Consider the following 14,832-nt stretch of genomic DNA (forward strand, 5'->3'; position numbering starts at 1 on the left):
GAATGGATAGCTAATAGTCTGCAAACAGCAAGCATAAGGTATGTCTAATAATAAAGGCCTTTAGAATTACGTAAGATTACATAAAGCAGGCACAAAGACATCTGTGGAGAAGGGCAAGACTAAAGTACATCAATATAAAATAGCTGCTAAAAGATTATACAGGGTATTCTGAAGACACCTCTTTACCTAGAGTATAGTGAAAATGTAGAAATCATTACCACAAGTGTAGCTGAGACAAGTAGTATAGGTTAATTTAAGAAGCGACTAGATAAACATATGAGGGAAGAAGGAGCATGTGGTTATGTATTGGTTTTGGTTTATTATTGTCACTTGTACCGAGGTACAGTGAAAAATTTGTCTTGCATACCGATCGTACAGGTCAATTCATTACACAGTGCAGTTACATTGAGTTAGTACAGAGTACATTGATGTAGTACAGGTAAAAACAATAACAGTACAGAGTAAAATGTCACAGCTACAGAGAAAGTGCAGTGCAATAAGGTGCAAGGTCACAACAAGGCAGATCGTGAGGTCAGAGTCCATCTCATTGTATAAGGGAACCATTCAATAATCTTATCACAGTGGGGTAGAAGCTGTCCTTAAGTCCGGTGGTACGTGCCCTCAGGCTCCTGTATCTTCTACCTGATGGAAGAGGAGAGAAGAGAGAATGACCCGGGTGAGTGGCGTCTTTGATTACGTTGGCTGCTTCACCAAGGCAGTGAGAGGTAAAGACAGGGTTAAATAAGATTGGAAAGAGTCTCTAATAGATCATAAATACCAGCAGAGTCAGCCAGATGGTCTGCTTCAGAGCTACACAGTCTATATAATTCTATCTATTAATTATTTATATTTATGTCTAAATTTAAAATTATTTTATATAATTTCTTGCTCTATTAACTGTGAAGTACACATATCCAAGAAAAGACCATGTTAATGTTTTAGCAACGTTGCTTTCTATTTTTAAAGAGGAGCTCCACTTGGACATTTCATGTCTCACATAAAAGCTTCCAAATAGAAAATGAACTTGTAAAAACTGCAAATGAATAATGAAGTGTGTGCTGTTGGGAATGCATTTGTGGTGCGCTGAGCAGAAGCAAGGAGCTCCAGGTTGCAGTCAGTGTTTATTAACTCTTCCATATTGTAAACACAGGAAAAATTGATCTTGTCAGTGCTGTAACAATAATTCACAATTGCTCCAAAGGATATTATTCTGATTATTCAGTTTGAGATGTAATAATATTTGTTTATTATATTATTACCTGGAAAATTCAGGATAGAGGGATTTCATGCACTCAAAGGTACTTCTGAAATTAGTTTAGACCGCTGCTGATGAACTATAAAGAAGACTGCAGATATTTTTAAATGTATCTGAAGTTATAATGTTAAGTCTAACAGTTAGTATATACAGCTGACATATCTTTGTATATTAAAACACTTAAGACTGTTATTGTGACATTCTAATTGGTTTCTAAGATATAAATGCGGACAGATACTGGCATTTATTTGGAGTGACTTTCTTGCCTCAGACAGGCACAAAGTTCCAGGTGTTTGCAGCTTTTCCCTTCAGTATAGAGGGAATGGGCAGGATGCCTTATGAGGAAAGGTTGGGCAGGCTAGGCTTGTATCGTCTGGAGTTTTAAAGAAGGAGAAGTGATTTGATTGAAACATATACGCACTTTAACAGGGTGAATGGGGAAGATGGTTCCACTTGTGAAAGAATCTAAAACTAGGGTCACTATTGGAAAGTAGGGATAATAATGGGTCGTCCAATGAGGATAGAGAATGAGATGAAGTTATTTCTCTCATGGAGTTCTAAGCCATTGGTACTCTTTTTCTGAAAGGCCACAGATGCAGAATATTTTTATGGCAGAGGTAGCTAAACTGTTGATAAGAAAGAGGGTTTTAGGTTACTGCTGGGAGGGAGGAATGGGGATTTGAGATTGTAAACAGATCAGCCATGATCTTACTGAATGTTGGAGCACGCCTATGGGGTTAAGTGGCCTACTCCTGGTGGAGGCACATACAAGCTTCTATTCACACTTAAACCATGGGCAGATTCAGAGGTTGAGCTTTGAATCATCATTCACTCCTTTATGAAAGCACTTAAGAGGGTGGACCTCACTCTAAACATACCAACCCATCCATCACGCACAACACTGGTCCCTGAACATTAAGATTCATGATAAGACCCTGAAAACCTGGAAACTATGGGTCAATTCTCTTGTCTTGGAGCCCCACTGAATGCAGATGTCGATGATGAAATTCACCAGTGCATCAGCAGCACAGCCTTCGGATAACTCAGAAAAAGTGTGTTTGAAGACCAAGGCCTCAAACCTGGCACCACGTTCATGGCATTCCATTGGCAGGATAGGTGTACCAATGCCACGTGTTGTCTCCCAGGCCAACATCCCTAGCATCAAGGCCCTGATCATACTCAACCCACACCAATGGTTGGGCAATATTACTTGCAGTCCTTACATTAGACTTCTTAAACAACATTCACAGCAATACGTTTGCAGGAGGACAGAGAAAATGCTTTAAGAATGTTCTCAAAATTTGCTTGTAAAAATGTAGCTTCCTTACTGATTCCTGTTAATCCCTGTCCTGTGACCACCAAAAATAAAGGAGGAGCATCTGGGAAAGCACTGAACACATGGAGGCCAAACACGAACAACAGAAGGAGTGCACAACATGCCAAATGACCCACCCACCTGCCCTGTCACTAAGCACCTGATCCAACCACGGCAGATTGAGCAGATCCCATGTAGGACTCATCAACCACCTCAGAACCCATAGCTGGAGTGGAAGCAAATCATCCTTGACCTCAAAGGACTGCCTCACAAGAAGACTATTGCTAAGAAATTGGATAATTAGCTTGCTAAGTCTCGTGGCACTTGCCTGCATATTAAAATGTCGTTTCCATGAATGTAGAAAAAAAAACAATCACAAAGGACGTCAAGATACAAACTTCTGGAGGAACTCAGCGGGTCAGGCAGCCTCTATTGAAGGGCAATGGACAGTCGACATTTTGGGTCAAAACTCTTTCAGCTTGATGAAGCAGTCCAGATGACGGGGTCTAGAACAAAACGTCAGCTGTTCATTTCACCCCACAGATGCTGCCTGTCCTGCTGAGTTCATCCAGCAGTTTGTATTTTGTTCCAGATTCACACAATTGCAGTCTCTTGTGTCTACAAAGGATGTCAGGTTGAGAGGCGACTGGATGTGCAAAAGGCAACACCTATTGCACGCAACCAGAGCAATTAGATTTTCTTACTGGGAGACCTGAATCAGGATGCTGCCAACAGCATCATTAACAAAGAAATCTGCATTAGGACTTTGATGAGGAAATCTAACAAAAGCCCTTTCACTTTCATTTACTATGACACCAGTTATTTATTAAGAAGGTTTTGCAGTTTCGGGAAATACATTTAATCTTTGGAAAGTGATTGATGTACAGATGATTGAAATGTTCATTATTCCAGAACAATAAGGCTAAGGAAACAGAAGCTCAATAAAAAAAAGTGACAATAAATGTTTTCCTTTTGTAATTGATGAGCTGCTAATAAAAGAATGAAAATGTTCAGCTTACTAAATTGTGGTTTCCGAGAAAACTGCTTTGGTACTGGGTCACTAATTACAAGTGATAAAAGCAATCTTCTTTTGTTAAAATTGTACTTTCACTCCTAAGTCCCTTGATTTTGGTTATGCTTACAAATATTTTATAGATCTAAAGGAAATGAAACAAAATGCATCAAGTTGAATAGTCTTTATTCTTTTAATAATAGTTTTCATTCTTTTATTAGCAGCTCATCAATTACAAAAGGAAAACATTTATTGTCACTTTTTTATTGAGCTTCTGTTTCCTTAGCCATATTGTTCTGGATATGCCTGCAAATAATAAAGGACCATATTCTATACAAATCAACTTTTCTGTAACATTGATATAGCTCGCTTTAAATAATTAAATCACCCTTGTATAGTAAGTTAAAGTAATTAGCTAATTAATCTTGACCATGGACTTTTAAGACAAATATTGTAAATATACAGATGTTTCTGCAAGGTTTCCAAGCAGATAATGTAAGCACTCTGGCCCAGAATATCCTTGACAGTTTTCCAGATCTATTACTGTAAATGGAGTGTTTGAGTGGAGCTACTACACTATGACCCCTTTTGGTATTATCCCTCTCCTGTCTGCTGCTACATCTTTCCTAGCACTCTGAAGAAATATAGTTTTGTGCAGATCAGTGACGTGTTGTTAAGTAATAGATAGGGATCTGTTATTGTAAGTGAAGCAGCAGATGTTGGAATTTAAAGTCGCTAGGGCCTGTCTCAATTCATTTGAGAAACATGCTTGAAGCTCCATAGACTCTCTGTCCATGGCAGAGATTCTCACAATTCCCTATACTACCAAGTAGCCTCCAATCAATTAGACTCCTCCATACTTTGCTAGCCTCAGAGAGTGTATGTGATATGTCTGGCTATACCTACTTCACATGCTGATACATCTTTGGCATTCTGTGTTCAACATTAGTCTGTGAGATCAGCATTTGTATCCAGTTTAACAAATCTTGCAGAGACGTGTGCCTCTGGTCCAGACTTGCCTCAGGAGTTCTTGCCTCCACTCTTTCTACTGTTTACATATGAGGAGAGAAATTTGCGTAAAAAGATAACTAACCCTCTTGGTGAACTCAGTAAAGTACAAATTTCAATGCTGGCACATAACTGTAGGTTCTGCAACTGTTTTTCTTGCACTATTTATTTATTTTGTAATTATAGTCATTTTATGTCTTTCCACTGTACTGCTGTTGCAAAACAACATATTTCACATCATATAAGTTTGTGTTAATAAATCTGATTCGATTCTGTGCACTCCTAGACAGCAGAAGGACATCATGGCTAGCCCAACACTTATTGCCGAAAATCCTCTCCTTGAGCCGCTGTAGTCCTGGTGAAGATACTCTCGCAATGCTTTCAGAGAGGAAGTTCCAGGATTTCAGCCTGCAACACATGAAGGAGAGGGGATATATTACCAAATAAGGATAGTGTGTAGCATGGAAGGAATCTGTAAGTAGGGGGTGCTCCTACTGCTCTTGGATTTACTGTGGAAGAAGTCATGGGTTGGGGGGATATTGTCAGAATAGCCTGGGTGAGAAACTGCAGTGCATTTTGTTGATGGTTCATTGTGCAGCCACTGTGCAGCAGTGGTGGGGAGAATTGTGTTTCGGATGGCGGATAGGAAACCAGGCATGTTTCTGGCCAATGGTGAGCTCCAGAATGCTAGGGGTGGGAAGTTTGGCAATGATCATACCACCTTGTTGGAGAGAGTCTTTGTGGCCATCCTGGGCCAGTTGCTGCATGCATGAAGTCTTGTTGGGTCAAATCATGCTGACCTACAGCTGATGATTCCTTCAGGAATGAGATCAGAGATGTTGGTCAGATGTTGGTGCTGGAGATGTCATTCTGTCCAGCACTGGAACTGCAAAATGCTGAAGGAAGGGTTTGGATGAAATTCACATTGTTCCCTCAGCTTATCGTCCTTGGGACCTGCATCCAAACCATGACTGCAACGGGATCTCAGATCCATTGGAAAAGGATAGGCGCTTGAGCTATTTTAGTTTAATTTTAACATTTTAATTACGTTAGCGCTTTAATGTGTTCTTAATTAAATTACTTTTAATTATTTAAATGTGTTTGAATAATTTTTAAATTTGTAAGTCTACCATTGATAAGTCTTTGATGGCACCCTCAGTTTGCTCTGTGTCACGTGGCACCTCCTGGATGTGGAGAGTCAGCTCTTTCGACCCTTTTCCTCCAGAAGCAGGGGACCATGGGCAGCTGCATCCATGGTGATCTGGCCCGTTATAATTTAGTTCCTGATGAAGACTGTCAGGGTAATTGTTCCAGTATATTTGTAATTTTGTCATCAACATTATAATTGCTCAGTGGGGTAGGAATTCATCCTCACATATAATGTAGTAACTGGGCCACAATGGACTTTGAAGTCAGTAGAACCAAAGTTCAGGATGCACTTATGTCAACATTGGTACCAGGATGTGCTGACTTCATTCTGTGCCATAAATTTGTCTGATGCTATGGACTTGGCATTTAATTGAGACATGCTTGCAGTCATACTCATGTAACAACAATTATAATATGAAGCCTGAGGCAAGAAAACCCCAAGCCTCCTATGGGACCTGAAAGGGCACTTCTGTTTCTTTTCGCCCACAGGAAGTATTTTAAACAATTATTAATTTACATTGCTGAATCTCTTCTGCCCCTGATCCTAACCCTGGTCTTAGCTCTACAAACTTTAGCCTTGCTCCTGACCAGAACTGACACTGACTCTAACTCTTGTCCTTACCTTGACCTTGTCCTATCCTTACTTCAGCCCTGGTATGCAATGTGTGCACCAGTGTCCTCGCCATTGTAGAATCTAGGGTGATCTTCCCCACGATGTGTTTGCGCATTGGCCTTCATTGTAGTGTGCCTTCATTGTGAAATCCAACAAAATGGGCACCACTGATCTTGCTGATACTATTTGGAGTAAGCAAGTTGTGAATGTGGGAGCAATCACACAGTTTCATGGACAGAATTTCAAATGGAAGGGGCTGCAGTAGTAGATTTGGAGTTCTGTTGGCCAAATCTTTGCATCGGAAGCTAAACTTCAGCTTCCAGCTGGAAAGAGATAAACAAGGACCCACATATTCATAGTCAGCTTTATTAAATTGCAAGCTCTCTGTTCTTTCTGGAGATGCAGAGGTTAAAAAATATGAAATATCATGACAAATATAATTTATTAAAAGACGAGTATATCAACTCTCCAATGTGAAGATAATTTGCACTGATTTAAATGAGTATCTGGTCTGTATGTTTTGCTGATGGAAAATAAAGCAAGTTGATAATTAGTTACAAGGCTCAGTTCACTAAATGTTCACATGGTGCATCTTTGGAAATATTGAATAAGTTCCAATGTAAGTGTTGATCATTATTACTTTTGTGCATCTTGTTATTGTACGAGTAGTTGTGGAACGCTGTGGATCAAGTCCTTTTAAGGTACAATACTCTGCTGTGAGAGTGACTGAAGTTGCGTTAACCCGAGACAGCACAAAATTAAAACCTGGGTTGGATTTTTATAATGTGCAAAAACTGGATCCTTTGTGCATGGAATCCTGCAGCTAAATGGGATTTTTATTCTGAGGCAATTTTTTTTCTGCATGTATTCTTTGGTTTATACATAGATCCAAACAGCTCCACCTCAAATGTTGTGAGTTTTGGTATACAGTGAGGAAATGAATCTTTATAAGCAGCTTCAATGAAGGTGGAAATTATTAATTAAACAATCACCAAAACACACATACACTAATCACAATGTTGCCCCTGGAAATAGCAATAGATTTTGAAAGGTCTTTTCTCCTTGTCTGAAGCCACCCAGACAATAAGCCTTACTCTTACAAACCTCAGTGTGAATGGGTTGGGATTGGGTGCAAGCCAATACTTTAGAACATAAATGTAACCCAGCCCACCTGTTTCAGGGTTTAAGAATGGTAGAATGGTGGTAGCCAGGCAATCTGATCCCAGCTGGCAGTCTGGCTGTTTAGAGATTAAAGTCATGATCAAACCACACATGTAACTTTCCTTAACTTTAGCCAATAGGTTTTACTGGACTGAGTTAGCTCAAGACAGGTTAGGGCAGCCCTTAGAGGACTATGGGCCAGGGACGCACTCTTTCTCTCCACCATCAAACAGCAATCCCACCCCCCCCCACCCCCCCACCGCTGACATTTGATTAGGAGCCCAGAAAATTTGCCCATTAATATTGGGTGATTTGTACACTTGGCTCATTGAAATGTGTAAGGTGAAATGCTGTTGTCCAACATACCAAGAGCTGTATTTTATGCCTATGACAGCAATCCTACTCTGCTATTTTCTCCTACTCAAATATGTCTAATTCCTTCACCTTCTTCATGTGGCTCTGAAAATTATCTGAAAAATTGTGCTTCTGGTATGGCAATAGTATATGGTCCTCAGCAGGAATGAAAGTACAGCTAGTACTTCTCAGTGTTGGCAGGTCAATAATGTGTTGGCTTTGATTCTTCTGCTCCTTCCAGCATGGGATTATTATAAAATCATAGACTGATACAGCATGAAAATTAGCTCTGTAGCCCACCAAGTGCACACTGAGCATCAAACACCCATTTTATTCTCCCATCAACTTCCCCCACATTCTACCACACATCTGCACACTACGGGCAATTTACAGTGGCCAGTTACATCTTTGGGATGTGGAAGGAAATGTAATCAGTACCAAAGGGAAGGGGTAAACTCCACACAGACAGCATTGGAGGTCAGGATTGAACCCAGGCTGCTGGAATTGTGAGAAAGCAGCTCTACTAGCTGCGTCACTATGATGGTGTTCAAAGCATCTGATCATAAAACATATTTTCACAGAGAATAAAGGTTAAAAAATGAATATAATCTACAATGTATTATTCCATTTGGCTTCTATGAAATGTTGCACATCTCATGTAGTTCAGAAATACTGACTGGTAATTTTATTTTTGATCTGCCTGATGAGAAAACAAACTCTAAGTGTTTGAGTACTAAGTCCTCATCAGAAGCATATTAGTTTGTTTATTTGGCTGCAATAAACATGAAAGCATGCATAATTAAATCACATAAGGTAAGATTTTACTGTTGTCAATTAGTTTCCTATTGTCAGATTAAAACACATTACTATTTTGCATATTTTTAAAGCAATATTTATTCCTAGTCTGTTATCCTAATTGGAAGTTTGCAGCAGTCCTGCTAGGAATCTAATAAGGGTTCAAGAGATAAGTAAATATTAAAAATGTACACTTCATTCATAAAATATTTTATGGCATAATCATAGGATTGGATGCTATATATTTAAAACATAATTAATAAATCACACTTGAAAGATAAATGTTGGTGGAATTCAGTAATCATGAAACATATTGCAAAATATGGTCTATTTCAATTTCAGCACTGAAGGTGTAGTTCCCTTTAAAATTACATTTCAAGAATTATTCTTTTAAATATACTTCAGTTTTTTTCAGAGAATTACTGTTGATTTCTCAATATTTTTGCTTGAATATTAATACAGCAGGGGTATTCTTGGGATGTATTATTAACTCAGATGATGTGAGTGAGGTGAAAATAGAGCACATAAAGAATAATATGCTTAAAGGATCTCTGCAGTTGATATGATGTTAATTAAAATAAGAAAAGGGCAGCCTTTTCTTCTTTAATCTTTTAATAGTCGATGTTTTCCTGGAGATCCCAACTGTTATGGACATGAAGGTGAAAAGGCATGAAACTGCAGAATGCAAGGCAGGTCTGAAGTTGGAGCCTGGAACCTGAAACAAGCAGCAGAGGCCAGAGTGCTAGTAAGAGACCAAACTCAGCTTTGGAAAGCATAAGGTTGCAGCTCTAAAAGCTGTAGAGTTTTGTGAAAGCCTCTAAGACTCAGAGCTGATTGGGGATTGAGTAAGGAAGCAGAATCTAGACATGCAGAGAATGCTATATGAAAGGAGAAATTAGAGCACTGAAGGTACTGAAATTTTTCATGTAAGCATGGTAGTGTAGCGGTTAGCATAACGCTTTACAGCGCCAGCAACCCAAGTTCAATTCCAGTAAAGAGTTTGTATGTTCTCCCCGTGTCTGTGTGGGTTTCCTCTGGGTGCTCCAGTTTCCTCCCACATTCCAAAAAGACGTACGGGTTAGGAAGTTGTGGGCATGCTATGTTGGCGCCGGATGCGTGGTGACATTTGCGGGCTGCCCCCAGAACACTACACAGAAGGTGCATTTCACTTTGTGTTTCGATGTACGTGTGACTAATAAAGATATCTTAAAGATGCAGTGTTGTTCTGTGTGTCTGGGCACTTCCTTGCTGCTGGTCTCAGGTATCAAGAACTGAGTGTTTGCAGCATCTTGTAATGAGGTGCATAACGTAGAGACACTGTGATCATTGTCTGTCATCCTTGTAGTTGTAGCAGAGAAAATGAGTTTGGCAGTTGCGGTGGGAAAAATATCGATATCCTGTGGGGAATTCTTTATTGGTATCTCTTTATTGACATGTTGTGAAGCTTGTTTGGTCATCTTTATTGAGTGAAAGCTGCCAGTCATAAGTCACCTAAACTCTTAACGGCTGATATCTGCTGATAAATTTGGAAATGGGTGCAGGATGATGTCACTGGATAATTGTCTGAGGCCACTATCAACCACACACTGAGGTGGATTGTGCTGCCTGGAAGTGCCTGAGCCAATTTAACAAAGATTGTTCATCAAACTGGGAATGATTGGTAGCTAACATTTGCAAAACAGCCCTAATATGCAAATTGTGCACAAAACACTCCAGTTTCTAGGTCAGAGTAGGTAAGAGTGTTTTAAGTACTTGAGAGTCCTTGGTAATTAATAGGCTCTGACTTGACCAACTTTTTCCTGGTTTCTGTGGGAAAGACCCATTTAGTCACCCCAAAAATTATTTGGCTTGCCATCAAAGAAGATAGTTACAAGCAATTCCCGCTGGGAGGTTTTCTAATGTTAATTACATATTTGTACCAGAAGTCAGTTGTAGCCTAGGTAGCTTGTCATTGAGGACAAGTCCCACTCAATTATGTAATTTTAAATTGTCATTCATATTAATAAATAGGTGTTTCAGCAGGAGACCAATAGAATACCTTTAAGAATTCTGGATTAAGGAGTATAAAGAAAGTTTAAGACAAAGTATTGTTTAGACAGGGATTTAGCTGTGGTTGCAATGTTTTGCAGCTGAATATTCTGGCCAATTTTGAGATTGGATAATCCTTTAAAGTTGGTTTATTTTGGCTAGGACACCTATCAAAGAATTCTCCTGATTTTTCAATGGTACCAAAGGAAACAAAAACTGGAAGATGTCTTTAATTTGAGGCCACGTATTTATCACTCATTTGTTGCTTTCAACCAGAGCTCAATTATTGTTAAAGAACTGTCATTTTGGGATCATGAGTCACTGACATCAGAAGGGGATAACTTTTTGGGGATAAATCAATAGCAAAGTCAAAAAAGAAGCATAATTCTATAAACCAGTGATATTTGATTTAATAAGATATGTGAATGCTGATTTATTCTTAAAAGGAGAAAAAATATTAAAATCTACATTTGATCAGTATCGTTGCATGGCCACGATTTATGCGAATAATAGAAATAGAAAACGATTTGCTTTAGTCTTGCAAATTAAATGCTTTACAGGTTCACTTTCCGAGGAAGTTAAGTATTTAACTCAGAATTTTATAGGGAGCACACTCAAAAGGGAGTAGAAATTATCCTTTAAGTGCATTAAATTCGTGACAAAATGGCATCTGTCTACTGCACTCAAAAAAAAATGACCATATCGCACATTTTGTTCAAGTGACCTAGGATGGAATTGTACTCTCAAACATTATATTTTTAATTCCACTACTGAATACTCTATGTAGATTAATATCTTGTTCAATTTATCAGTTTCTGTCAGTTCTTTACATTTGTATTTTAATGTTTAGTTGTGTATAGATAAAGTGCCATTCTATTTTTGCAGCATCAACCTTACTTCTCTAGGTAAAGCAATGGAATTCAAATGGAATAAATTAAGCAGTGATCAAACATTATCTTCCTCATAAGCATATCATAGTTTCAATTCTCATCGATAAGTATCCCATATAGAATGTACCTTGTTCACAGTAGAAAGGCCCAGAAATTCTTTCTTTTCAGAAAAAGCAAACTTTTGGGCAATATATGGTGGGCCAAAAGATTCTGTGCAAGAATCAGATGCTGAAAAGTACAATTGCATGTGAAGCCCAATATATGTGGACAATGGAACAGGCTTTGAACATAAACATTGTGCATAAATTCCCCACTTAGTGGGGTGGTGAAGTGAGGTCCAGATTAGGAGAGGCTTGAGACCTTTGGGGTTGGTTTGGGGCATTAGGGAAAGGTGGAAGTTTTGACTAACTATTTCAAGGGATGGGTCAATCGAGCGGCAGGGATGCAAAGTTGAGGAATGATGGGGTGGGAGAGGAGTCAAGCAAGATCACAATTGAATCAGGGTGGGGTTTGGCACTCAAGAGGACTTGCGTCAAGCAAGATCACAGTTGAATCAGGGTAGGGTTTGGCACTCAAGAGGACTTGCTATAAGAGGTGAGTTTTTAAAATTAAGGGGTACTTACTTGCCAGGTCTTAATTCCACTGTCTGAAACCTGCTCAGGCCTTTTAACTGTCACCGAAGCAGTTCTTGTATACATTGTGATGTAGTGTGCTTCTGCCTGAATGGCCTATGCAGTTTGCATGTGTAATTGGATTTTGTGGAAGCTGCATCTATATGTGTTGCATGCCATATGTGTGCGATAATGTGTCAAATGCATAAAGGCCTTGATAGAAAGAAGTTTGAATGCAGTTATGGATGCTGTAACTACCTGATCTCATTCTAAGTGACCAGTTTCTCTATATCACATAGTGCACATAGATGTCACCATAAGAGGAACAATTTCTTAACCATTAACTTCTGTATGCACCTTTTACACTCGTATTGCTTTCAGTGGGCTGACCAAATCACATAACCCACAAGAGGTGTACCACCTAAACAGAATTGCTTACATTCTATGAATCTCTACAAGATTTTATAACAATTCATAATAATGTCATTTTTGTCAGACTGCAACCTCATTTTGTTTATGAAAGGGACTCTTTATAATTAGGCCTCAGGAAATTCATCCACTCTAACTACTGGGCAGTTGTAGTGAATCAAAACAATATCAGCAAAATAAGTACTTTGCAATAAGGCAAATTAATTCTGGGGGAGAGAAACCCTTTGATAATAATTCCTTTCTTATAGCAAGAGTCTTTCCTTTTCTGGATAAAAATAATAAGACAATGCTTGGACGACAGCATTCATATACATTAGTATTGTTGAAATTAGGTTTAATAGCTGCTAAAGATTTTAAAACATATTTTAACAAAGGTCTGGTGCAAAAACTATCATCAGATTGTTAACAAAAAACACTGTAGTCTTTGAAATGAAACAGCATAAACAGTTGAAAAGTTTAATATAGTTTTCAGCTAAAAACTGAGGCTGCAATAGGAATAAATACAAGTATCCTATATTCCCTTAGTAGTTCGAATAAACTTATGTTTATACACAAAGTCAGCATGCCTGAAGATGCTCCTAGTTTGGTAACATATTTGACTTTATACATTTCAGAGTATGACGCAGGCTGAAGTAAAATAGTGTCATTTGAGATGATGAAACACAGACCTGCTGTGCAGTCTTGTTACCATAATTTAACATTTCCATTTCCTTCTTTCTCACTTCTGCCAGCACCACCACCTTTGTTTACATACACTCCAAAAAAGCAATATTTCAAAACAAAGCAAAAAAAAAGTGAGGCTAATAAAACACAAAACAGGAAGATACCAGATTATTTAAGGCTGAAACTTTGTCAAGAGCCTTCTAACGCTCTGTATTGCCTGTAGCCTTCTCTAATGTTGTAAGCAAAACATGCATTCAAAGGACTAGTTTAAAGAGAACATATTACAATTTGATATATGTATTTAAGATAATCTGAATTTAAAGCATGAAATCAATCTTCAAAAGATATCCACTCTCACTTAGAAATACACCTTGCTGAACTTTAAGATCCTATTCTGTAATATATTTTGAGACATTGCAATGCCTCATTTTTATACATTTTGCTACTACTGAATAAATATAAATTTATTATGAATCATGCCATAAAACTATATGCAAAAGTTGCACATTATTATTGCATGCTATTTGTGATACTACATGCTAGTTGATGCTAATATTACAATGAGTTTAAAATGGCTGAGGTCTTGTATCAAAGCAATAAACATACATTTCACTCCAGCTGTTAAATGAACATCTCATAATACATGTAGTGCTAATGATACTTTGCCCTGTTTTGTAAATAAATGCAGTTATACTTGTCCCATTAAACTTTGAAAATTACAGTATTGTCTTTGATCAAAAATTAGATTTTAGAGTCCATCAAAAGATTCCTGAAGTTACGTAAAACGTTCAGAATTCATTTTCCTCAGTTTGGGTGGAAGGTTTCCATCTATCCTTGAACCACCAGCTAATCTCTGTAGCTTTGGTGGCAGGTCAGTCACAGGCTGGCTTATTGGGTCACAGGTCACCTTACTGGTCTTTGGCACCAGTTTTTCCTCAGAATTCCCAGGAACCGAGCTGATTCGTTGGAGCTTCATTGGCAGATCGCTCATGCTGTATGCTTTTTCTGAGGTGGTAGAACTCATTCTTAGTAATTTTTTTGGTAGGTCTTCTCTCCCTGTGATCTTCTGTAGTTTCAGTGGTATCCTGGTACATAGATCATCCATACTATCGAAGCAGTCCACAGAATCATTTCTTTCTGGTAAAGTGCCTCTGCTGTTGTTAATAGCTGGGGCCATCACAGGAGAGGACATAAATAGCATTTCCTCTTGTTCTTTTACACTATATGGTGGTGTGGGAATTTCAAATGTTGCATGAAATTGTGAGTAGTCTACTTTAAAGAATCCTTCTTCTAGAGAAATAACTGGGAAAAATCGGTTACCCCAAAGAACTTCATCCTCTGTATATGATGTTCTAGCTTGGCATGTCATGCCTAGAAAGAAAATACATGTACAAATAAATAATTCTATTAGAGTTTACTCCTCAATGGAGTAAGGATTACAATATATATACTTGCAGCAATCATTTGATCAATTCATCTTAAAATGAATATTTGCTAACAACTCTTAAAAGTGAAAAAAAAAACAAGCAACTATTTACCAATGGGAGGT

At 38.3% G+C, this 14,832-nt stretch overlaps 1 protein-coding gene across 3 annotated transcripts in view; it reads right to left on the reverse strand.

Annotated features, from left to right (window-relative positions):
• Positions 1-547: 547 nt before the first annotated feature.
• The window catches only part of kcnj3a (potassium inwardly rectifying channel subfamily J member 3a), a 161,257-nt gene continuing 146,972 nt past the window's right edge, over positions 548-14,832 (reverse strand). Inside the window, exon 3 of one of the 3 annotated variants that reach the window (XM_052011880.1) lies at positions 548-638. In XM_052011880.1, coding sequence (XP_051867840.1) covers positions 622-638 — 17 coding nt within the window. In that variant the 3' untranslated portion in view covers positions 548-621. Of the gene's footprint in view, positions 639-12,860; positions 14,655-14,832 lie in introns of those variants that run through there. The other 2 variants (XM_052011869.1, XM_052011893.1) reach the window with 2 other exon arrangements.

This window comes from Pristis pectinata, chromosome 1 (genome assembly GCF_009764475.1).
Source record: "Pristis pectinata isolate sPriPec2 chromosome 1, sPriPec2.1.pri, whole genome shotgun sequence".
Taxonomy (NCBI): domain Eukaryota; kingdom Metazoa; phylum Chordata; class Chondrichthyes; order Rhinopristiformes; family Pristidae; genus Pristis; species Pristis pectinata.